Raw genomic sequence first — 27,112 nt, forward strand, 5'->3', positions numbered from 1 at the left:
TAATCGTGTCTTTGATCCAACATGACATCCATGACTGGAATTTGTCACAGCCACAATGAGCAGCTTGTTGCTGCATACATAAAAAATTTGTTTCTCCAAGAATGTTATGAATTTATTAAACTAAAACTGTTTCACGCTAGTCCATTTCCAAGAGATGCTGCTTGCATAATTAAGCTGAAATTCAATTATCAAAGGTAACATACTGACTGAATTCTTAACAGCGGTATACTGTTTCACTTTTGTCCGGCTCGCACTCCTTTTTTTCTGTGAAATTTAGAGACATAATATGCGTCGTGTCGGTTCTTCATTCTGTGTACATTGTGCTTTAGATTAAAATAAGAAACACTACTGAGCTGTTCCTCCTCTCATTTGAATTTCCAGTCTTCAATCGTTATACAACAAATGATGTGCTCCTCTGCAGCATAACAGCCCACCAGGTCTGAATGCACAACAAAGTCACAATTAACACATGCAGCAATGTTCTCCTTGCAGCAGTAGTGGGGCTGCAGGATTTACCCGGACTCTTTCTGACAGATGTGCATCATGATCCCTTGATTGATTTTATTTTGTAGGCCTATGTATGTTTTATTTTTGGAAGAAATTGCACTTGTGTTTGATTGTGGAATTTAGATTCATCTTGACAGGACATGGTCACTTACTATATATTTTTATGACATAATAGTACACATCCTTTTTCAGAACATATAAATAAGCTGCAATACATTTGTATACAGTATTTGAAAATATTAAAGTGATTATTATGAATTGTTAGGCTATAGGCATTTAGAAAATTTAGAAATTTGAATTTGAGCCTATGGGTCTTAAAATTTGTGTAATCACTCATCTATCAGACGATGTAGACCAAACTTTGTGCAAAATTCTATTTTCGAGTAAATCCGGGGTGAAAGTGAGGTAGTTTAGGCCGCGGCGCACAAATTATGCATCACGTTGCTCATGATTTATCAGTCAATGCTATTGGATCCGTCATCCGTCAATCAAACGTCTGAGAAAAACGAGGGGTACAATGGAGGAGACTCGTCCACCACCACCGACGCAAACTCTCCTCCTCCGGATCCCTGCGGTCCATCACTTAGCCTCGCTAGCTAAATTAGCAAGCTATAACGTAGCACGTCTACTAGCTAACAGTTAGCTACGTTAGCTAAACACACTCACACTACACACATACACACACTGCCCCAAACATTGAATATCCCGCCCGCTCGATAACGACCAATCAAATTTGTTTTCCTTACTCGTAAACTGCGGCAACTCGTGGAAACTCGTGAAAGGAGGCGCGACAAACAGGACAAACGGCCATTTCTGAAAACCTTTAAAAGCATCTTGGACCAAATGGAAAACCACTGATAGTCTACACACACATTCAGGGTGTGTGTACACAATTCTAAAGAATTTTGGATATAATTTGTGCTTTTATTTAACATGCCATAGGGAGTTCAATATACTAAATTTGCATATAGGCTACGACAAGTAAAGTGTAGGCCTATTGTATAATTTTTGTAAATTACAGTGCTTCCTTTTTTTCCCCCTAACCCAGTACAAAGTGTTAAATGAAATGCCACATAAACCCTCTGAATAGGGCTCATGACCATCCTCCACAAAGTCAATACAGTATGTGTGAGAATAGAGCGCATTCATCAGCGCTCACTGCTATCAGCCTATGGTTCATTCAGTAAGATTTTCTTACTTATTGATTTTCTTTTGTCCATTATCAGGCAGCGCAAATGATAAACGTGACATGGTTGGAGAGAGGCACTGTCATTGTGTATGAATTTAGATAAGACATTTAAAGCTTACTGCAGAAGCGTCATACATCAAGTTATTATCCATTGTCACCTCCTCTCGCCTCTTCAGCCGTTTACAAAGGGCAGTCTGGTCGCTTTTGAGCCATCACTTCAAGTCTGGGTTGACTCACATTTAAGGTCTCATCAGGTTTATTTAATCTGCCTCGATTGTGTGCTTTTTGTGGAAATGTGCGAAAAATAGAAATGTCTTTAAATTCCATTTGGTGACTGAATGACCTCTGCTGTCGTTTCTCAGAACAGTTGTACAAGTGTGCAGCCCAACTCTTCTTGTTTAGCGCCTTTGCTGAACTTATGCACCTGTTTTAGATGCTAATTTTATTCCATCTGTGATTAGCTGGGCATCTTTCTTTCCTCAAGATCCAGATTTAAATTGAGTATCGCTGCATCCATGCTCTCGCCCAGAGACCTGAAAGATATAATAGTGCGCAACGCAGGGCAGTAAATCAAAATTTACATTTCAATCAGTAACATCATCACAACATTAAAGGTTAAATAACAGCAGGTAGCTGTAGCACCGCAATGAAGGAATGAAAGTGAGTGGTGCACATTAATATGAGACGGGTAATTGAGAGGAAAGTGGGGGGAGTTTCTGCGGGATTTGCACAGGGAGCTGCGTATAGGCCCTTTATGTGGGCAATAATCCAGAGCAGCCACTGAAAAGACTGACCTCTAATTCCAAATGATCATTTTAAATAAGCAATTAAGCATTCTGATGGTGCTATTATTTTTCCTCTACCTTTGTTTGTACTTAAGTGCAGAACTGGAATTGGGCAGCAATCAGCAAAGCTTAGCAAAATGACTGGAAATAGGACAGCTATTCGAAACAACAACAACAACAATATGCATACCAAACAACTTTAAAGTGCAGTCATCAACATGATTAATTAACATGCTTAAGTTTGATGCATATAGAGCAAACAATAAGATAATATGCATATTTTATAAAACATCAAACTGGTCCTATATGAAAGTAACGTTTTGAAATATTAAACCTCCTGTTGCTCTCTGGGAAACTCATAACAAGACTTTATGTTTCATTATATCACAGAATCTAGCTTTTGCATCCATAAACCCGCCAGCCTCAGGTCAAACAATTAGCATTCATGTGAAGTACTAACATTAGTTCAGAAGTTGTGAAAATAGCTGCACTTTGTGAAAGTCAACTTTTCTTTCTGGCCTACGTTCATGAAGGGCAGACTACATGAGCTGAGGAGAGACAAAACTGCTCTGACGTAAATGGATCAGGGGGTGATGATGAGGATAGTTCTGAGATAATTCAGGTTTTTACCCTTTGTGTTGGTGATTACATATGATACTTTTTTTTCTTTTTTTATATTAATCAGAGCTTATTTCTAGATTGCTCCAGATGATTAGCTTCAACCAGAGGGGAGGTACTAATCACCGAAACCACCTGTGTAGTGTTTGATTGCTGTGAAATAGTGGGGATGTGACCCTCTGCAGCTCACAGCTGCACATCCCTGCTCCAGGATCAGTTGAGATTGGGCGTGTTCAGGGTGGTATGGCCGAAAAGCTTGAAAAACTCTCCTATCTATGACAAGATGTGCCCACGTCCATCCCTCTACTCCATTCTTACTTTATTACCACTTTGATTCTCCGGGTCAGCTACCTGAGACTAATTAGGCAGTTGCATAGCAACAAGATGATGCAACAGTCCTAGTACCCTTTGAGCTCTTGTTCTCCGTGGTATTAGCAGAACTTGCAGCTGTGCTTTGTTTGTGTACGAGGAGCATAGGCACTGGAGCTGCCTCATATCCTGCCATATTCTCCATCATACACTCAACCATAACCAGTTATGCTGATGAGGTCATTAACTAAGGTAATGAATGCATTACTTTGCATATGTTGACATATTTGTTTTCAAACAACACATGGTGGTATTAACGTTAACTACATACCTTAAAGCACGAGGGTATGAAAGAGCTGCAGTGAATTTATTCTCATCAATATCCAAATGAATGCAGCGAGATGCTGAAAATTTGAAGCCCATTATCTACACCACAGGGGATGGCTGCCGTCCAATATATGACCTTTATTTCGTGTGAAAAATTTTGTGTTTGTGTTAATGTTCAAATCACGGTGCCATCTGTGGGCCTGCGTGTACGCACGCTAAGACGGGACCATGACAAACGTTATGTTTAGAATGTTATTTATGCAAATGTATCGGCCTCGCACTGCTGGATGGATCCAACATATGTTAACCTCAAGTCTCATTTTGTATTCACCACCATTAATCATTACTGTATCTAACGGTGCAGTCTGATAATAACTGTCTTTGCTCTTAAAGCTTGATAAACAAAAGGATATATGCAGGGACATATGGACTTAAGTCTTATGTTATATGAATCGCTGCACTGGTATTGATGGTGACATGTCTTCTATGCTTTTGTTTTATTTGTTAGGAGATAATAATGGACCTGAGTCCGTAATAAAAGATTATCTATCTATCTATCTATCTATCTATCTATCTATCTATCTATCTATCTATCTATCTATCTATCTATCTATCTATCTATCTATCTATCTATCTATCTATCAGCTGCGCTCTAAAGCTTCCTGGGGTACACATTTCAAACCTATACATTGACATTTAAACATACATTTACAATCACAACACTAAAAAGACAAGACAAGTCAACAAAAAACTTTACAACATTAAATCTGTACAATCGGATTGTCATCTACATCAAAGAACATATGTAAGATACTCCAATGCACAGTGGTTATAAAATAAAATAAAATAAAAATAAAGGGGTAAAGGAAATCAAAATGACAACAACAAGAAAACCTACAACCCAACCACGGAGATGTCTGTTTGTGGAGCACATTACGACACAGAACCAATTCAAGGTGCAATTCATTGAACGAATAAATGCATCTGCAGAGCACTTAAAAGGAAGAAACATCTATAAAAACTAAAGACAATTGGATAAAATAGAGATAACAAACAATACAAATGCACAAACAATCATAAATTCAGTCATAGGAAATAAAATTGCTGCAACGTTCCAACGGATGTCATTAGAGCATGAGTGGCTCAGTGGCTGTGAATTGTTGATGTTGTCCTGGTTGTCAGTGGAAACATCTCATGCACTCTGAGCTCTGAGTGATGCTCCGAGAAAAACGGCTTTGTCTCTATTGCTTGCAATAAAAGAGAATTTAATGGTGCTACATGTGGATCGTAATGTACTGTATTCATCACATGGTTTTTTTTTGCGTGTTCGTTAACACTTTCGAGGTAATAATGTTTATGCTCACAGCACTACGCTCTCAGTTCATACACTTATTTACTCAGAGGCAACATTTCCAAACAGATAATCCACTCATTCACTAACATGACCGTCTACTCTCACCCTCCTGGCACCACGTCATGTGATATTATCACTCCTGATTATCCCGGGGCCTGAAGAGGACTCGACTAAGCGTGGGTGTCACGGATGTTGCCACTTTCCAGGCGAGATATAGACTGACTGACTGGCAAGGACACATGACCAGCCCACAGAAGGACAGTGGCTGGACACCTTTCCTCCACACTAAACTCCTCGGGCTCGGATCAGATGATTGGAGGTGGCGTGACAGGTGGATAACAGTACAAGGGACAGCTGGACGCTGTGTCTCACAGGCCTGCTGGGACCCGAGGAGTATCCAGTTCAGAGCTGATTGAAGCTGGCTCGCCTTGTTTGCTGTGCCACTGGACACAATGCAATGACCACTGAGGCTGAATGGTTAAAATAAAAGGGTAAAAAAAAAACAAAGAAACAAAACAAACAAGACAGACATGCTGCTGCTGGGAATTTGAACAGTTGGCTTGCATCATATCTGTGTTTCAAGTCAGCCAATTAGTGACACACATGAATCCACAGGAAATTTTCCCTCTCATTAATCCATGATTGTGGCTGGTTGAGATTACCATGTTATTGGCAGGCGATTTCTTTCTGTTCACCTGCGCTAAAGATTATTGTTGCTAATTTATCTACCTTTTGTTAATTAATTGTTAGCAAATTCTCATGGGGAAAAAATTACTGCCTCACACCTTGAGAAAAAAGCTTTAATTTCTGCTCAGGTTGCATTGTGATAAGGTTTTATTCTTTAAATACACAAATAAAAAAACTACAGAGTCAAGGCACGCAGCCTCATTTGAGTTTATCACATGTTTTTCAGCCATCTAAAACACCAAAGCTACAGATAGCAAGTTTCCCACCGACAGCTTCCCCTGAATACAATGTAGTCACATGACATTTTTACCAAGCACTGTTCCTCCACCACTTTCTTAGCCACTGGCACCCATTAATAATGACTCAGTGCAAGTTCTAATTAATTCTCTGATAGATAGGCCTATCTGAAAGGTGTTCTTAAATGTCAGAGCTTCAGCAAGAAACGTCACCACAGAATAAACAGCCACAGACTGGTGGTTCAAGGTGTTTGGATTTCAGATGTTAGACTGATGTTTACGCCTTAATGCTCACTGACCAGTGGAGTCATTACAAATCAATCATACAAAAATGTATGCAGCTAAAACTTGTTTAAATCCACATTACTTGATCTAATATTCATGTGGAGCTAACTTTACAAAAAAAAAACATCAAATATTAAATATATTCTATTTGAATGGCAAGGCCAATACAAATATATATGATTCTGTCAGAAAATGAGGAATAAGTAGGCCTAAGTCTTTCCAACTGTAAAATACTGTGGAAACAGAGATGAAAAATAATGTTTCTGGAGCTGAGTATCTTCAGACCTGAATTGTTGACACTTTTAGGTCAAACTTGTCACACTTGTCTGAGAAACTTTAGGTTTAATCATTTCTAATGTCCACGCACCGGTATGTCTAATGTCTAATGTCCCAGCCAGCACCATACTGAATATCTACATGCAGTAAATGTAAAATGTAAGGAGCATTGCAAGCTAAGTATCTTTACTTTGTGACTTTATTTTCTAAACTCCATGCAGCATGAGTGGGCTATTGGGTTGGATTAACTCTGGATAATTGCGATGAGATTGCAATCAGTTGTTTCAATTAGACTGCAGCTCTAGTTAGGTTACTCCCTCCTGGGTGTTGATTTGCGATCTGTTAATTTGGAATTAGAGTATTAGTCTCTCTCTCTCTCTCTCTCTCTCTCTCTCTCTCTCTCCATCTCTATTTAGGGGATATGTTGGGAGCTTCATTATTAATCCTGTCTTTTCTGCCCACAAAGGAACAGTAATGTGTTATGGAATTCTTTGTTTGGGCAGATATTAACCCACTGAGACCAGGCTGTACTGAGAGGCTTGGTATGTGTGTTTTCTCAAATGACTTAAAATTACTTATAAGTGTATGTGGGATGCCCAGTGCAATATAATGACCTGATTGTTCACAGTACTGATTGTACCTCAGGGCTGCCGGCACTGTAAATATCAGATGAGTTGTTTATTGTGGCACCGGCAGTGCATCAACACAACACCCACTAAGAGAGAGAAGAGAAGGCAGTGAAATAAAAATATATAGGCTATATATAAACAAAACAAAAAAAGGTTCATGACATAGCTTTGTCCGAATAATCTAGATTCTAGATAAATCGAAATATGAGGAAGAATTTCCCCACCAATCCACTAGGGGGAAACCACATCCTAAAAGACACCGGTCTGTTCTGTCAATATAGACAGGAAGAAGAAAGTCACGCTGAGGGGAGCCTAGAAATACACCGTGTAGATCAGTCTGCCACAATGGAGTTTAAATTAATTTAGTTTCATTGTGTTTTTTGTTGTTCCTTTGTTAGATTATGCGGAATTTGCTTTTTAATAGTAAAACTCGTGGCGTGTACCTGTTATAGGGTGAATCAATAGCCTATCCGATAACATTCAGTTTCTTCAGTGTTTTCATTGTTCTACTTTTCAGAAATGTTGAGAGACTGTCATTTTCATTTCTTTCGCATTCAGATTCAATAAAGCACAATTTTGAAATTTAAAACACTCATGCAGAAACAATAATATTTTTGCCTCGCGACGTAGGCTACATAACACAACATTACGAGCCGTTCTATGTGACGCGGTTCTATGTAGACAGGCTGCTGTATTGTTATGATAAGGAAAACCATTTGGACAAGCACAGCCGCGGATTACGATACATAAGGTTGGTTTACAGTGGATAGTTTTACTGAATATTTATTGACAATTTCATTTGATGGCGTTTCCGATCGCATTTTGACGAGTTAGAGGCAAGTGAAGCTGGGCGTTAGCTTCCCGTCTCCTGGCTAACAGCCTGCTAACGCTAGCTAGCGATACGGCTAGCTGTTAGCGCAGATGTTTAATGGTGCTAGTGGTTGGTCATTGTGTTTCTAAATAGAAAGGGGACTACGTCTATGGTTAAATTGGTCGCCTTGGATGACAGAATTGTTCCCGACGTAATGTGGCACCGAAGCCCAAATCAAATCCCAGTTGTTGCTCTTAAACGTTGATGTTAGCTCACGTAGCTAAGTCAATACAACCGACGCTAGCCAGCAGCGGTGCTGGTTTGCCAGCTGGCTGTACGACTTGAATGGATTTTTGTCAACATCCCAGTTGCGCCATGTACAGAAGCAGTCGTATTACAGATGACGGCTCACTGGCCAGTGTGTGATGTCGACATTCAGCTTGGTTTCAGCATTGTAGCTTAATAATAACATTACAAGACGTTGCTGCTGCAGTCTACTGGAAGGCTCATATACAGATGTGTTATGTGCCATACAGTTGGATTATAAACACAACGAAATAACAATAAATTCCATAATATGCTAATGCTAGTATGATAGCGTTTCGCATTCTCTGTTAGTAGTTTCATGTTAACCCTCTACCAAGCCTTCATTGGCCCTGAGTGAGTTTGGCCAATTCAAGGATTCATGGTGATTTGTAACCTGATTTAAAGTCTAAAATATTCCATTTAAATGCAGCTAAATGTATTTATTTAGTGTTAAAACAAAAGACATTCTCGTAATAAGTGGAATTGGGATATGATTGTATTAGGCCTGTTAGAATTTGCAGGTATAAATATGTTAATTTATCCCTGTATCTTGTATTACACATTCTTACCCAGCAGAGGGCGCTGCTGCATAACCTTCATTTGAAAGCAGAGGCAATTTCTCAAACCCCAGTTGAGGCTCGTTTAAATAAACTTCTGAGAAGAGGTGACAGGCGGGGGGCTCTGTTTTGGTCCTGTCCTGAAGGCACCGATAGGTGTCACTGAGAACTGCCCTCAGTCATTAATATTCATGTTTGAAACTAAACACCTTGTGTACACAAACAGCTTCCTGTAAGGAGGAGTCTCCCAACATATCTTTCTCAGCGGGGCTTTTTTTGTGGTAGACTGCTTAATTCCTCTGTGTCCTTTCCCACAGTATTTAGTGGCAAGATGACAGAAATCACTACCAGGACACAGTGGCTCACTTGCCACATGGTGATTTAGGAGAAGGTCAAAGGTTAAAACACACTGATATTGTCCCTATTTTTAGAGCTCAAGCTACTCTGCGTCAGTGCTGAGTCAGCATACCATCTAAATGGGAGCTCTGTCAGCTAATTAGGTTGTTTTTTTTACACAAGACAACCAAATATTTTGTACAGCAATTTTAAAAGTGGAAGAAATTATAAATGGATTATAAAAGTTATTTCAAGCCAAGACTTTGACATCTATTAAACTGTTTTTTTTTCTGTAGAGCTTTGTAGCCTGTGTGCGTGTGTGTTCCCATAACTGTAATTAACTAGTGAGCAGCACCATATCACCGCTTCCTGCTGTTGAATATAAACGTTACATCAGCGTCTTAGGAGGAGTGACGGCGATCCGGGTCACTTGCACAATAATGATTGATTGCAGCAAGACATTTCTATTAGAGGAAATGTGGCTGGCCAAGAGGAGGTTTTGAGCCAAGACAGGGAGGAGTTAGGAGGAAAAGCCGAAAAGGTTACGAGGCTGCAGAGGGAGTAGTCTGCTCTCAGTTTCCTGGCTGGGCAGCATCCCTGGTGATAACACCTCAGTCAGTCAAACCCTTGCTCAAAATGCTTAACCCACTCCTCCTAATCTAACCACTGACCCCGCACACCCTACATTAAAGGGCTAGTCCAACATTTTGGCAAATTCACCTATTGCCATGATCCCTATAGTCATAGCGGTAGGTTAATTATCGGTGCATGTTGTTTTAAGATTGGCGGGGCAGAGACGCAAGCTGCTCAGCGAACACAATGGAGGTGAATGGTACAGGTCCCCTGTCCCTCATCAAACTCATTAAATACACAATCCAACAACTCCAAAACACTCTCATGGACAAGTTGTGACCTGCACATTCACCACGCTATGAGGTTATAATGTAACATTACGAGTTTTTGAGGCAAACGCAAAGCCGAAACTACATTCTGGACACGGCTGCTGGGCGCAGTGATTTCAAAAGCGCATGTAGTTCAGAGTACTTGCTTCATGTGTTGTAATATTACATAATTATACATGATTAGTTCAGCCTGAGCCTGTGAGCCTGAGCTCAGGGCAAAGGGAAAGTTACACACAAATCGTTTTACAGATCGTCACGGCAGAAGTGTAGCAAAATGAATGCGTAAAAAGACAGCCAATCAAGAGCTCCTGTCTGGGTTATACCTGATGACAGACACTTATAGATCTGTCTACGTATTTACAGAACTGTTTACACCTTTACAAATTTACATACACATTTACAGATTTATGTACACTTACAGATTTTTGTACGCACGCATTTGCAGATTTGTCCTCACTTGCAAATCTGAACAAGACCAAGGATTTGTTTTACACATTTACAAATCTAATGACGCACACAGATTCTGAACACACATTTGCAGATTCATACACACAAATGTCAGTACACATTTACAAATCTGATTACACACACACAGAATGAGATACACATTTACCCATATGTTACCATATTGGTATGAAATGTCTTGTCTTATAACATCTCCCACTGTCTTCTGTTTAGATTGTCCCTGCAGTCACAGAGGTCATGGAGGAGCAGACGGGCTCTCCTGCAGCCAACACCGACACCAACAGCCAGAGAAATGGAGATGAGGTAAGAGCTTTATGCACAGATATCACATTTTTTTGTAGTTTTTCCAGTCCACACTCCAAGAGCGTCCCCTCAGTGTGTTTCTTTGGGGGGGGGGGGACGCTACCTGGATCTCCGAAAACTCATATCTGTTTTTGTTATCCTCGCAGAAGCCCCGACGTGGCAGTTGGACCAAGGGGAGGAAGAGGAAGAAGCCAATGAAGGACAGCAATGCACCCAAGGCCCCCCTGACGGGATACGTTCGCTTCATGAACGACAGGCGGGAGCAGCTACGGGCGGAGCGTCCAGACGTGCCCTTTCCAGAGATTACAAGGATGCTGGGCAACGAGTGGAGCAAGCTGCCCCCCGAGGAGAAGCAGGTCAGTGGAGAAGTTCCTGACAGGATTAAACAATGAGCGCACAAGTGTGAAGAACACTGTATCAAAGTTCTGCACTTCCTTCCTTCACAGTTTGTCTCTTATTTTGTGTTTTATGACCTGCAAAATACTTACAATGAAATCAGAATCAGAATCAGAATCAGCTTTATTGGCCAGTGTGTTTACACACACAGGAACTTGTTTTGGCACATTCATATAGACAAGTTCAGCAGCCCTAATAACCAGAGCAGCTGTTCTGAAGAAGCAGTGGTAGGAAATATAAAGACCAGAGGCAGGAGCGCCAGCAGCAGAATCTGTTTATGTTTTTAATTAAAAAGGTAAATGATTATTAATTGTCTTTTATTGCATTGTTGTTGAATTGACCTCGAAAACGAAGTTGTTGTCGAGGTCAATTCATGCAAAATCGCTGATGTGCATTCCCGTCTGTGGCAGTTTTTCGGCAAGCAGTCTCTGAATTTACCTTGAAAACAACTCTGTCTGACAACGTTCTGTTATTATCTCATAGCGTGGTGAATGTGCGGGTCACAACTTGTCCACCAGAGCGTTTTGGAGTTGTTGGATTGTGTATTTGATGAGTTTAATGAGGGAAACCAAGAAATCCCATTAGCCTCCGTAGCGTAGCTCTAAGCAGCTCACGGCTCTGCTCCGCCGTTCTAAAAATAGCTTGCACCGACAATTAAAGGTAACGAACCTACTCCTAAAACTATAGGGATTATGGCAATGGGCCAATTTGCCAAAATGTTGAACTATCCCTTTAAAGGTGGAGTGTGTAGGTTTGTAAACACAATATTCAAATTGGCCCCCTCCTCCCTTCTCCACTTCGGCCTTCAAAGTTCTCTTTGAATATTTGCTTCCACCACCAAGACAGAGACTGGACGCTGTCAAGCCAGGAGAAATGGCGGATACAACCTTAGCAGCGAAGAAAAGGAAATAGTCCAGCGCCTCACTCGGACTGTATTTTTTCCTTTACTTTGCTGGTAAGCGTGTGTCCTGCCATTTCTCCTGGCTCGACGGCGTCCAGTTGCTATGTCATAGGTAAGCCCACTGTGCCACATGCCTGACCTGTGACATCATGACAAGTTTAGTTTGTCTGAAAGACACCATGCTCATGTTCTGACACTTAACACTGTCTGCTCAACATATAAACATTCTTTGAACTGTGTGTGTTATATAATAAGAACCTCAATGGTTTTGCATTTTAATTAACAAAATTCCTCATCCTTGCCAGTTACCTATCATCACGTCAGTCAGAGTTACCTTTTCTTTCCAGAGAGGAATGAAGACGTCCGGGCATGTTTTGTATTTGAATTCAGAGGTGTGATAGATAGAGCCTGGCTCTCTTTACAGTGGATTTTGGACCACATTGTTTTACACAGAGTTCACAGCTGAGTCAGATTTTGTCAGCGTCCTGGGACAAAGTCTTTGGATCAGGATGGTTTCATCAGCTTTTTTTCCTTCTAATTACAAAACTAATTATGTTTCAAGTTGCATTTTTGTTTCCAGCGCTGCATGTATGTAGGTCATTAATATTGGGAATGACTGAATTTTGCCAATTGAAAGGAGCTAATCCTGATTAGTAATAATTACTCCCACTGATATAATACCATCTCATCCGCAAGCCTGCATCCAAATTTCATTTTCCTCCCGATTTGCAAACTCTTCTCACCTCCCTCTGCTCTTTCCGCAGCGATACTTGGAAGAGGCGGAGCGAGATAAGGAACGCTACATGCGGGAGCTGGAGAAGTACCAGAAGACAGAGGCCTACAAACACTTCACCAGGAAGGTCCAGGAGAAGCAGAAGGGCAAGCGGCACAGGGGAGGTGAGAAAAGTTAAAAATCAAACACTAAAACGTGACAGTTCAGCAGTTTTCCTGTTTTTCCATGTTTTACAAGTAGTCAGCATGTTGTCGGAGGTTTCTGCTTCTAAGATTTTGGCGTGATCGAGGGCAATTGGATGATGAAGTGGAGCTCCTGTGAAGCACTAGGTAGAAAAGATGGGTCTTGCTGGGAAATAAGGAAAAACCTTGGGAAATACCACGACGGCACCAACACTGCCAGGGCCTGGGAATGTTTCCATACACCTGGAGGATCTTGCATCTACTACTCGGAGTCGGTACTTTGACTGGATTCCAGTTTTCAGTGTAGGAACCCAGGGCCGATCATTTTTTGCTTCGCTTAGTCAATGGAAATATGGCAAAGTGAGGGGGGAGGGGGGATACTTTTATAAGTTCATGGCAGTTCAGGTTATAAGTTACAGTTCAGCTCGAGGCCAAGGAGCCGTCACCGTGCGCGCGCACACAACACATGGTCCGTATTATCTGTACCGATTGTGTTACGCCAAATAAATCTCCCCTTTTAAACGTCGAAAAATGTTGATGACATAAGCAGCTCTGCAAAAAAAAAAAAAAAAACGTACCATGGATGGTTTCATTTGAGTTGATTCACAGCATGGAGTGTAGAGATGGTACTCTTATTTATTTTAGCAGTTCACAACTTGGTAACGGCACACTGCGCTGTGCCGGGGGAAACATGAATCATCTGCCGTCCTCTCTCATTATTCTTTCCTTCCTCTCCAGATGTCGGGCACCAGGTAGCCAGCGAGGCTCTTCATGAGGTCAGTAACTCTTTCCTTTCCTGTTGCGCACACAGCCACGTTACTGAGGAATTAAATATGATATTTAATAAAGCGAAGAGAATCCTTAGTAACACTTTATAATAAGTACACACTATTAAGCATTAGTTAAGCTTTAAATACTGAATTCATAATTTATAACACATGAATACTCATTATTATGTAGTTTATAAACAGTTATACATATTTTACTTATCATTGATAAGCAATAACTGTATTTATAAACTACATACTAATGAGTATTCATGTGTTATAAATGAAGAGTTCAGTATTTATTAATACTTAAAGGGATAGTTCAACATTTTGGCAAATTGGCCCATTGCCATAATCGCTATAGTCATAGCAGTAGGTTCGTTAACTTTATTTGTCGGTGTAACCTATTTTTAGAACGGTGGAGTGGAGCGGCAGGCTGCTCAGAGCTACGCTATGGAGGCTAAAGGAATTTCTTGGTTTCGCTCATCAAACTCATCAAATACAAATCCAAAAACTCCAAAACGCTCTCGTGAACAAGTTGTGACCTGCACAATCACCACCACGCTATGAGATAATAATGGAACGTTACGAAACGGAGCCGTTTTCGAGGTAAATACAGAGTCTGCTTGCTGAAAAACTGTCCCTGAACGCAACGCACATCAGCGGTTTTGCATGAATTTACCTCTAAAACAGCTCCGTCTCGTAACGTTCCGTTATTATCTCATAGCGTGGTGATTGTGCAGCTCACAACTTGTCCACGACAGCGTTTTTGAGTTGTTGGGTTGTGTATTTGATGAGTTTGATGAGGGAAACCAAGAAATTCCCTTAGCCTCCATAGCGTAGCTCTGAGCAGCCTGCCGCTCCGCTCCGCTGTTCTAAAAATAGCTTACACCGACAATTAAAGGTAACGAACCTACTGCTATGACTATAGCGATTATGGCAATGGGCCAATTTGCCAAAATGTTGAACTATCCCTTTAACTAATGCTTAAAGTCCCCCTAAAGAGGCATTTTAAAATTTGTACAAATTAAATTAAAATTGCTTTCCCACAAAAAAGTTGTTTAAAAAACTCTCCAAGAGTCTAAAAACTTGTCTTCTATTTCTCCCTCATTGAAAAATCCAGGTTCTATGAATATTCATGAGTATCCAAATGCATCATGACTTGTGGGGGCAGGAGAGACAGAGGGGCGATGTCAAAACATGAGGCTCACACTGAGATTCGAACCCTGATCTCCTGCATTTAGGGCAGCAATAATGCCTCTCGGCCATGTCAACCAATGATACTGTTACTGAACATCTAGCTGAATCAGTAGATGTGAAGTGTGACCATCACAGTGAACAACAAATGAGATGTAAAAAAAAAATCAACGGGATTGATTGCTAGTGATTCTGATGATTAAACCTGACTGGGTGCTGAAAAACTGAATCCAACTTTTTCAGACTCTGGCTTTGAAACTGCATTTTCAAATCTAAAATGCTCAGTTGTGGCGTGCATTAGCAACTTTGCTGCTGAAATGCCTTGTAGCAGAACCCAAACACTACATTGACATGTTGATAATTTCAAGTTTACAGTAGTGTGTGTACTTATTATAAAGTGTTACAGAATCCTCTTCTATCTAAATGTAAATGAAGTGTAATGATGAAGTATTAACTTGGGCAAACATTAATAATTAGGATCATTTTGCTCAATTTTGAGTTTGTATATTCTTGTCAGGAGTTTGTGGCAGTCTGTCTCTGTTTGCCCTCTCCTGTACTACACATTAAATGCTCATTGTTGCGTCACTAAAGCTGGGTTAATCCGCTTTGGTGCCGCGTTTGTGATCCAAACACTTGGCTTTTTACTAAGTGTGTAATTCATTTTTATGAAGTTCTGCATGTGATTAAGAGGTTTCCTTTGTAAATCTCTCAGGATACGCGGAGGGGATAGTGCCAAGGTGACTTTATTGGAATTAGCATTCCTGCGGGAAAAACCCGGCGTTTCCTCTTTTAGGTTTCAAAGGACACAGAAATCAGCATAAATTTCATTATGGAAAGAAATGAGGGAAAGATGATGCATTCTTTCAAAGGACGGGGATATACAAGGGGGAAACCCTGCACGGCATCTTCTGCGACTGTTGTGAAATACATTTTTATTTCATATGATTGCGAACCATCTCAGAGCCTTTGATACTGTAGCAGCACGGTAGATGAAATTACTTCTACCTCCTCACTTCTCATACTCCACCGCTGTATTTCCCCCGTGGCCAGATATGAAATCAATTACCCACCCACCCACAGCCGAGCTAGATGAATGACCACCCCTGGCTGTCAGTCCGCGTTGCCAAATGGTTCCACCGTCGAGCTTATCTCCTTTTCCTCTTCCTCTCTTTGGCTGTTAACAGAAGGACGCAGAGGGGAAGGACAGGACTGTGTTTGACATCCCCATCTTCACAGAGGAGTTCCTCAACCACAGCAAAGGTAGAGAGCCCACAACACAGCTGGCTGTATCGCCGAGGAAGACTTTGTACTTTGTGTGATGTGACTTTTTTTTTTTTTTTTTTTAAACCCCCTCCATTTGTCTAAGTGTTTCTGAACACAGCCGTCTGCTACCTCAAGAGAACTTTTGTTTTATAGTGCTCCGCCGTCCCAGAATAGTTCTGCAGTCCGCTGAACTCAGCAATGCCCTGAACTTAAAGGGATAGTTCAACATTTAGGCAAATTGGCCCATTGTCATAATCCCTATAATTTTAAGAGTAGGTTTATTACCTTTAATTGTCGGTGCAAGCTGTTTTTAGAACGGCGGAGCAGAGCCGCTAGCTGCTCAGAGCTACACTACGGAGGCTAATGGGATTTCTTGGTTTCCCTCATCAAACTCATCAAATACACAATCCAACAACTCCAAAACGCTCTGGTGGACAAGTTGTGACCTGCACATTCACCACACTATGAGATGATAATGTAATGTTACGAGACAGAGTTGTTTTCGAGGCAAATGCAGAGACTGCTTGTTGAAAAACTGCACCCTACGGGAACGCGCATCAGCGGTTTTGCATGAATTAACCTAGAAAACAACTCTGTCTCGTAACATTGTTAACTGTTAACTCAGTGTGGTGAATGTGCAGGTCACAACTTGTCCACCAGAGCGTTTTGGAGTTGTTGGATTGTGTATTTGATGAGTTTGATGAGGGAAACCAAGAAATCTCATTAGCCTCCGTAGCTTAGCTCTAAGCAGCTTGCGGCTCTGCTCTGCCGTTCTAAAAATAGCTTGAATCGATAATTAAAGGTAACAAACCTACTCCTAAAACTATAGGGATTATGGCAATGGGCCAATTTGCCAAAACTGAACTATCCCTTTAAAAAGAACACTCCTTTCTGGAGCAGATTAAACATTGACAGTGACCCTGGTTGCTTTATCAACTCTCGAATCTCCTCTTCTGATCTGACATTGTCCACATGTGTCTCTGCGTTCTCCTCAAACAGCACGTGAGGCCGAGATGCGGCAGCTGCGCAAGACCAACATGGAGTACGAGGAGCGCAACGCGGCCCTGCAGAAGCACGTGGAGAGCATGCGTGCGGCGGTGGAGAGGCTGGAGGGCGACGTGATGCAGGAGAGGGGGCGCAACGGCCTCCTCCACCAGCACCTGGAGACCCTGCGCCAGGCGCTGGCCTCCAGCTTCTCCACTGTCCCCCTGCCAGGTGACCACAGCCTGCAACACTGCACCCGCACCACTGCACTCACAGGGACCCCCCAGTTACAGATGCACCACAGAAAGTCCACATCAGTAAATGAGTCTTAAGCTCCTTGTTTCTACGGAAGAGCATTAGAGCCAGCAACGGAGATTCTGAGATAAAAACTCAGGATTTCTGAGAAAAAGGTGAGAAATTCTGAGGAAAACTGACTCTGACTGACTTTTTAACTCAGAAATTCTGCGTTTTTATCTCAGAATCTTAAGAAATCTCCGTTGTTGACCCTAATGCGCTTCCATATGTTTCAATACAAATAAAAAGATTTAATAATAAATAAAATGACTGAACATAATCTTAGATATAGAGCTCAGACTGCATTATGCACTCTCTTTTAAAAGTGTGTGAGTTTAACTTAAACATGGTCACCTTCATGCGAGTGGTTGATCATTATTTATAAGGCTGGTTTGGTACTTGTACTGTGTGATAGTTGAAATAGTATTTTTTTCTCACACTGTCCAGCTGTAGGCTGGAGCCCAGTGGAGCTGAGCTCACCTCACTAACAGGTTTTTAGTTCAGTATGAATGGAATTGTCCCTCTGTAATGAAATGAAGTGGTATCATTTAACATTTTTGGTGAATGTTATTGAACAAACACTTGACAGTAGAAGGAATTTAATTTCCTGATTGGCTGTATTGATACCATGCTGTATCAAAATTAATTATTGATTCGTTTTTTGTTGAACAACAGCAACAGCAACAACAACAAAACATAAGCATATAAGTAACACAATGTCAGAAGAAGCACAAACAAACAGAAACCAAGCAAAAAACAACAAAATAAAGTACCGGTATGTGTTCCAGAAGGGACAGTCCTGCCCGTTCCTCACAATATCATATTAAATAAAAAAACAAAAAAAAAGACACAAATTCCGTTAACCCTGGACAGGATGCGACTACCCTGTTTTACCAACAGTTTAAGGGATAGTTCAACATTTTGGCCATTGGCCCATTGCCATAATCCCTATAGTCATAGCAGTCGGTTCCTTACCTTTAATTGTCGGTGCAAGCTATTTTTAGAACGGCGGAGCAGCTACGCTATGGAGGCTCATGGGATTTCTTGGTTTCCCTCATCAAACTCATCAAATACACAACCCAGCAACTCCAAAACGCTGTCGTGGACCAGTTGTGAGCTGCACATTCACCACGCTATGAGATAATAACGGAACTTTACGAGACAGACTTGTTTTTGAGGTAAATTCATGCAAAACCGCTGATGCGCATTGCGTTCAGGGGCAGTTTTTCAGCAAACAGTCTCTGCAAAACAACTCTTTCTCGTAACGTTTCATTATTATCTCATAACATTGTGAATGTGCAGGTCCAACTTGTCCACCAGAGCGTTTTGGAGTTGTTGGTTATGTATTTGATGAGTTTGATGAGGGAAACCAAGAAATCCCATTAGCCTCCATAGCGTAGCTCTGAGCAGCTCGCGACTCTGCTCCGCCGTTTTAAAAATAGCTTGCACCGACAATTAAAGGTAACGAACCTACTGCTATGACTATAGGGATTATGACAATGGGCCAATTTGCCAAAATGTTGAACTATCACTTTAAAGCTGATGGTCCAGTGCAGCCAGGAGCTCTGTGATTACTTTTACAGTGGTCATTCTGTAGCGTCCTAAGTTTGTCAGATATTTGCTGATAGAGACTTCCTGCCTCATCTATTATAACGGTGCAGACTTGGACCATTAGTTTTTGGGAATCTTGCACTTTTTCTTTAATCAAACATATTTCATTTTTAATCAATGTTCAGCCGGGTGTGAACAATACAATAAAACCGCTTTGCTTTTTATCTCTGAACATGCACAGTGTGGCTAATGGGCTTTAGATGTGCTGATACTGATCAAAGTACGTTATAAATCAGTACTAGTATCCCAAACACAAACACTGAGGTGCCATCATTTAAGTGGGCCAGACATAAATGATAATGGAGGTGTGGTCATGCAGTGTGTGTGTTTATGGTGTCCTTGAAGTCCAGTGTCTCTTGTCCCCTTGATCCACATATAAACAGACTGTATAGTACTGTACAGTACAGACCACCTGCTGCTCTGACTGGCCACGCGCTGGAAGTCAAGTGTCTTTACTTTAACCTATTAATTATTGAAACTGAATGCGGTCTGGCTGTGTTCATACTTGTTTTATGCACATACAGAGCGTGTGTTGAGCTCACACCCACAGCCTCTCTCTCTTCTCCATCTTCCTCCACACCTATTTAAATTTCTGGCTCACACAGCAGAGACACAGACTCTGCAAACAGCACAAATTGACACAACGCTGCTGGAAATATTTCATTACAGCTTGACGATGAAAGACGATCCCAGAAGCTCTGGTGTAAGCATGCAAACCTCTGAAGCTTACAGGACAGTTTTGTTTTCATTGTCTTATTAAATGACTAGATTGAACTATTTCCTCTTCTGTATTTTTATATTTATAGATCTTACTTTCCATTTTACACTCTCATAGTTTGATTGTTTTGATACCTGAAACTACAGCCATTGATGATTGTCCTTGGCCTGGTCCTAGACAGGCTCTTTGACCCAGTTTGATGTTGCTCACAGAAATAAAATAAACAAGTGACAGGAGGTTTCTGCTGTTATTGCTCCCTGGAACATTTTCATTCTTGTCATTCAGTGATTCCAGCCTCCGGTGAAATTGTTCATGTCAACAGTTTCAACACTACAGCTGATTCAGTCTTGCTTTTGGCAACAGAGTGCGCTGCGTAAGAACAATTTGTTCAACTACAAAAATGAAATCATATTTGGCATTTGGTGAATAAAATAAAAGCCTGTAAAGGTTCACATCATTTTTTTTTACAAACAACTTTCAAGTGCTGACATCGCGCGCTTGTTTTGTGTTGCAGGCAGTGGAGAGACACCCACTCTGGACAGCATTGACTCCTACATGAAGAGGCTCCACAGCATCATCGTCAGCAACCCCCAGGAAAACGAGAATCTCATCAACACCGTGAGAGACGTGGTCAACCGTTTGGACAGGTAACGCCACTTTTATTGTCGATGTGTGTAGGGATGTCACGATTACTTGTTTTCACAATTAATCGCGGTATTAAACGCCACAATTAATTAATCGTAAAGGTTCCCAAATACCGTCACTTTCCAAAAAAGATTATGTTGGAACCATCGAGGCAGATCGGTGCAACACGCACGAAACGAAAACAAAATTAAAACAGAAGTAAGCGATCCGGTCGTTCTGGCTAAGTTCTTGTCAGCCGATGGAGTTAGCAGTCCCCGCCCTCGTCCCTACGTCACCACATTCACGCGCATCCCTTGGCTGCACACACAGAGAGGACCGCCCCTTTATGCCGTTCTCTCTCCTCATTGGATAAAGGTTGTAGGATACAAGGAAAGTTTTCTCCTCGGCTTACAGCAGAGCAGAGTCACTGACAGACCCGTGTTTCAGACCAAACACTCTATATAAGTGATTGCTGTCGGAAGATATAACTATTTAAGACTTATATTAACACAAACATTCCGCTTACTTCTGCTTTAACTTGTGTAACTTTGTTTTCATTCTGTGCAAGTTGCAGAACACAGACATGCCTGAGTGGAAAAGTTTGGCAGAGGAAGACTTAAAATTCCTCCAAACAAACGTATTAAAGGGATAGTTCAACATTTTGGCAAATTGGCCCATTGCCATAATCGCTATAGTCATAGCAGTAGGTTTGTTACCTTTAATTGTCGGTGCAAGCTATTTTTAGAACGGCGGAGCGAAGCGGCGAGCTGTTCAGAGCTATAAGATGTAAGATGCTTTTTATTGTCATTGTATATCATACAACGAAATTTCCATTTGAGGCATTCCCAACTAAGTACCCGTAGCAGCATTTAAAATAATGTTAATAATAATAATAATTCATCCTAAAAGCCAAAGCAATAAATAATAACAACAATAAAAACAAGAAAACATACATAATATCATGGATGCAAACAGCGCGCCAAAAAGCGAAACTCGCTTTTTTCATGACCAATTAGGTGACTTGTGTGAATCGTTCAGATCCGAAGAGTTTTTGTTTTTTAGGGGAGGGGGGGGGGGGGTGTCTCAGCGTCTCAGCTGGGGTCAGTAAAATGTTTTTCTAACAGGCTGACAGTGACAATCACGTGGAACTGAGGCGAACTCATTCATGGTTGTCTCTGATTATACTGATAACAGCCTACCTCCAATGTTGACGCGCGACGTGCGCGCTCGTTACCCAAAGCGGCGCGTATCCGCGTGCAGTCGGTGCGACGGCGACGCCGTTCCCCCCCCCTTCCCGTCCGTGGAGCTGTGGCCGCGGACATGCACGGTTCCCTACGTACGTTGCTGTGTCAGGCAGATGTTTCCACGGAGCTCTGCCCCGTTTCAGAGGTGAAGGAAAGACGTCGCCTCCGCGATGTAGAATGTGTTCAATTAAAGTGAAACTAACACATTATATAGGCCTATATGTCCATTGCACACTGAATGAAACATCCCATGTCTTTATTTATTCAGTTTATTTTAATAGTAATAATTATGACTAACATTCAGTGAAGACCTAAAATTCAGTATCTCCAAAATTGAAATATTGCAAAGGTTTTTTTTTTAAAAGCATTTTTAATATAGAAATGTTGACCTTCTGAAAACTATGTCTATCTATAATTATGCACCCAATACTTGGTTGGGGTTGAACTACCGGAAATTGACTTTTCCATGATATTGTAATGTAATCATTTGTTAATGGTGAGCACCCCCCCCCCCCAGACAATTCCTCTCTTTTTTGGTCCTGACCCGTTTGCATCCCTGTAATATAAAGTGCAGTGTGTCAGTGTGTTGCCACAGTCCATCTCAGGCTTCCAGCAGGGCTTTCACTGCCCTGGGGAAGAAGCTGTTTCTCAGGCGATCAGTTCGTGCCCTCATGATCCTGAGTCTGCCAGAGGGGAGGGTGTCAAAGAGACATTGTCCTGGGTGTGTCATGTCAGACCTGATTTTCCTCAGCCGGGCCGAGTAGATCTGTTCCAGGGGTGGGAGGGGGGCGCCGATGACCTTTTGAGCTGTTCTGGTTATACGCTGCAGATCTCTCCTTTCCTCCATGGTGCAGCTGGAGATACTACGAAGGCTAATGGAATTTCTTGGTTTCCCTCATCAAACTGATCAAATACACAATCCAAAAACTCCAAAACGCTGTCGTAGACAAGTTGTGACCTGCACAATCACCACGCTATGAGATTATAACGGAACGTTACGAAACGGAGCCGTTTTCGAGGTAAATACAGGGTAAATACAGAGTCTGCTTGCTGAAAAACTGTCCCTGAACGCAACGCGCATCAGCGGTTTTGCATCTATTTACCTCTAAACAACTCCGTCTCGTAACGTTCCATTATTATCTCATAGCGTGGTGATTGTGCAGGTCACAACTTGTCTACGACAGCGTTTTGGAGTTTTTGGATTGTGTATTTGATCAGTTTGATGAGGGAAACCAAGAAATTCCATTAGCCTCCGTAGTATAGCTCTGAACAGCTCGCCGCTTCGCTCCGCCGTTCTAAAAATAGCTTGCACCGACAATTAAAGGTAACAAACCTACTGCTATGACTATAGCGATTATGGCAATGGGCCAATTTGCCAAAATGTTGAACTATCCCTTTAAGTTGACGACGACTCACCAGCCTGTAAAACATGCCGTGAAAAAGTAGCAGGCAAAGGAGGAAATAAGTCTAATGTGCATCATCACCTAAACTTAAACATGACGTGAATATTTCAAACATTTCCCCTGGGGGATTAATAATTGGTCATTTATTAATAGGTATTTAAAATGATTTGTGTACATTCGTAGTGTTGTGAAATTAATAATAATTGTGATAATCGTAATACCGTCGTTATTTCTCTGACAATAATCGCACCAAGAACATCTATAATCGTGACATCCCTAGATGTGTGTGATTTAGGAAACTGGTTGATTAGACTTTGCTTCCCTCACATCTTCACAGCAGAAATCAAGTCAGTTAAAGTACTTATTAATATTTAAAAATGCACATCAGCAGTTAACTGTGAAGATGTTATTCACCCGCCCACGACCAGGCAGGCGCGCTAATGCCAGGATGTCGGAAACGAGAGACAGAAAGTGGGATGGAAGAGGTTCAGTAGTGTTTATGCAGACTGTTTCACAATCAACTGATGTATGTGTGTGGGTGTGTGTGTATATACAGTATAGATAGATAGACAGACATTTGTGTTGTTTGACCAGCAGATGCTGGAATCCCAGTTTATTTGTGCATCATCTTTTTTTTCCATTTTGGACTAGTTAAACCAACACTAAGGAACTTTTCAACCTTCATATAATATTTCAAGAAGTTTTGTGATGGTACATGGACTTACAACAGGTTGAATGACACCTCTCTCATGGCCTTGAGGGGGTCTTTAATGTATCACCTTCACTGTCACTAAACAGCTTCCAGGTGGATGGTAGGAACCCCGAACTACAAATATACTGACTGCTTTACGGCATAAATCACGTCCCCCTTTCCCCATTCGTTAAAAAGACGGTCACCACGAACGCTATGTGGGATGACCGCTATCACGGCAGAAGCAGCAAGAAAACCAAAGAAATTAAGAGTTTTGTCTGTTTTGGAGACTAAAAAACGAAAGAGGGAAAGTAACGGGCAAATATTGTTATTGTTATCAAAAAAATTCAAGAGGAAGATGAGACACACTAGACCCAAAATGCCGACGAGCTGAAGGCTTCTATCAAAGCAACATCAGCAGTGCCACAGGCTGTTTGCCTCCATGCCGGCCCGCATTAATGCAGAAATTCAAGCAAAGGAGCCCCAGCTAAAAATCAAAAAAGGTTGTTACAGTCAATTGGGAAAGTCCATGGTGAAAAGGTGAGTCCAGTCTGGGGCGTGGTGGTTTTCAGGAGGGAGAGCGTTCCAGAGAGTCGGGTCAGCCACAGTGAAGGCTCTGTCCCTGAAGGTCTGTAGTCTGGTACAGGGGATGGAGAGCAAACTGGTATCAGAAGAACCGGACCAGGATAAAGTGTGTTGTTGGAGAAGGTCTGACAGGTACTGGGGGGGTGAGGGCGTGAGGGGCTGAGGTGAGGAGGAGGAGGAGGTCTCCAACCTTCCAGAGCTCAGAACAGCTCCTGGCAGGGGGCGCTGTTCTGAAACTTTCTAGAAGGTTTTTGTTTTCTGTCTCATCCTAAGTTTGTCTTTTTCTGTCTTTTCGCCACAGATAACTGGACCAAGTCCACCTGATAGGATGGATTGAGATTCACAGTGACATTAAGCAGATCCTGTTCCCAGGTTGATGCTCCGCCCCTCGATGGTGAATCTTTTACTATCACTCCGTCATCACAGTTGATTCGAAAGCATCTTTTGTTCATCTGCAGCGGTGATGTAGGTGAAGGTGATGTAGCATTTCATATTTATTTATTGTTTGTTTTTTACTTCTTTTTTTTTTACAGTCTTTTCGTTTACATTTTTGTTAATGTAGCTGTAGTTGGTTTTATGAAGTAATCGGATGACAGGACATGAGACACTTTTCTTTCACTCCTTGCTCCTGTTCTGTCTTCACCATCCATTTATAGCAAATGCTTCCACAACGATATCCGAACCACTATCAGACACACATTTTTGTATCTGATCAAAGAAAAACATGTGTCAGTGGGTTTGTATTTACCGACGTATCCGAGAAAAATTGTTGAGCTGACTTTCTGTCTTCATGCTTTGTTGAAAAAAATGACATGTGCCATTTATGATTTTTTGCCTCTGTAAAAATGTGTTTTTGTGTTTTCAATAAATGTATTTACATCATATGAGCTGTTGGTTTGATTGGACAGGTTCATGACATGATATAAAAAAAAAATAGAAAAACACTATTAATAGTTAGACTCACTCAGTACCAGTGCCCTAGTTTTCTTATTTCATCTTATTCAAAAAAGCTGCTCTGAAAGTGTGAAGTACTGAAATAATCTCTCTTTGATGACATGTCGAAAATGTCAAATATAAATACTAAAACCACTAGTGTAATGATTTGCCAAACTAAATGCTGCAAATCCAGTTTCTGGAACTGTTAGTTTTGCAGCCAGTCTACTGTATCAAACAGAAATATGAGGTTAAAACATCCCTGTCTGGGATTGTGCTTGGTCAGCGCCTCAGCTTGTTTACTTGCAGAAGATGTGGAGTTAAGAAGGTTTGGAGTGGTTAAGCTAATTGAGCAGCTCTGCTGTAATTTACTGGATCTGGAGAGAGACACAAATTACTTTGCACTCAGTGGCTCATTCACAGACACTGAGCTGCACAGCAAGCTTGGGAAAACAATAATCTACTGTGTCATGTTTGGGAAAGTTTTCCCACTCACAGCAGTGTGAGTCCAGAGCCCAGCTGAACGAGCTTCAAAATGACTGTGGAAGAGGCTAAATCCTTGTGAGTAAATCAGATCTGTGGTTGACTAACAAGTGTTCCCATTGTTTGATGGCGAGCTGGCCGGCAGCTTGGATGTGACCTATCAAGTTGCTAACGTAGCACTGTATTTGTGTTGAACCCGATGCTGGGAGCCCTTCCTGTTTCCATTCACTAATGCCCATTTCCTCTTTGCCAGCTGAGACTTCCTCTCCACAATGGCCACGTGTGTCACAGTGTTATATCCAACAATGTCCCTCGCAGATGTTTTTGGTCCCACAGGAGAGAGGGTCAGTTTCTACATTGAACTAATGATACACACACCCTCTGACCGCTCTGATAATGATGTGTGTTTGGGTGTGAATTCTCATAGGCAGTCTTCTCTGATGCAGTGTGGAGAACATAGTTAATTTACAGTTAGGCAATCAGAAGAGTTTTTTTTAAAAGTTGACAAACTGGAGGACAATCAAATGCTGGCTTGTTTTGGTACAGTTTCAATGTGATGTGAAAACAAGCAATAGATCTACAGTTTTCTAAAAAGTTTGTAGGAGTGCACTTTAAAGGGATAGTTCAACATTTTGGCAAATTGGCCCTTTGCCATAACCCCTATAGTTTTAGGAGTAGGTTTGTCACCTTCAATTGTTGGTGCAAGCTGTTTTTAGAACAGCGGAGCAGAGCCGCGAGCTGCTCAGAGCTATACTATGGAGGCTAATGGGATTTCTTGGTTTCCTTCATCAAACTCATGAAATATACAATCCAACAACTCCAAAACGCTCTGGTGGACAAGTTGTGACCTGCACATTCACCACACTATACGATAATAATGGAACGTTATACGAAACTGAGTTTCAAGGCAAATGCAGACGGGAACACGCATCAGCGGTTTTGCATGAATTTACCTCGAAAACAACTCTGTCTCATTTTTTTTTTTTTTGCTTTAAATTTTTTTATTGGCAACCAGGAAGTCAAAAATAATGAATCACAATCAAATTAATCATAATTTACCAATACATTTTTTCAATTTGTATAGATTAAAAAGTGTGAGAAAAAGAAAAACAAACAGAAACAAAACACAACACAATAAAAAACATCAGACTAAACAAGCATAAAACTAACACAAAAAGTATAGATACTGAATCACATAAATTAATTTAGAAGATAGAAAAA

The 27,112-nt window shown here is 41.3% G+C and overlaps 1 protein-coding gene across 5 annotated transcripts; it reads left to right on the forward strand.

The window, feature by feature from the left end:
• The first annotated feature begins 7,863 nt into the window (after positions 1–7,863).
• hmg20a (high mobility group 20A) lies at positions 7,864–25,349 on the forward strand. Of its 5 annotated transcripts, XR_014595461.1 has the most exons (10): positions 7,864–7,953; positions 10,793–10,882; positions 11,029–11,238; positions 12,944–13,076; positions 13,833–13,870; positions 16,243–16,318; positions 17,321–17,536; positions 20,214–20,301; positions 20,443–20,575; positions 24,777–25,349. XR_014595461.1 is itself a non-coding variant. In XM_083974211.1 (9 exons), the coding sequence occupies exons 2-9, from the start codon at positions 10,817–10,819 to the stop codon at positions 24,778–24,780; spliced, it is 876 nt and encodes a 291-aa protein (XP_083830337.1). In that variant the 5' UTR covers positions 7,864–7,953; positions 10,793–10,816; the 3' UTR covers positions 24,781–25,348. The 5 variants fall into 5 exon arrangements, 4 of the variants coding, with proteins under 4 accessions (XP_083830337.1, XP_083830338.1, XP_083830336.1 ...); XM_083974211.1 differs by lacking the exon at positions 20,214–20,301 and having other exon boundaries at positions 24,777–25,348; XM_083974212.1 differs by lacking the exon at positions 24,777–25,349 and having other exon boundaries at positions 20,443–20,806.
• The last annotated feature ends 1,763 nt before the right edge of the window (positions 25,350–27,112 follow it).

The sequence above is a fragment of the Trachurus trachurus genome (genome assembly GCF_905171665.1).
Source record: "Trachurus trachurus genome assembly, chromosome: 6".
Taxonomy (NCBI): domain Eukaryota; kingdom Metazoa; phylum Chordata; class Actinopteri; order Carangiformes; family Carangidae; genus Trachurus; species Trachurus trachurus.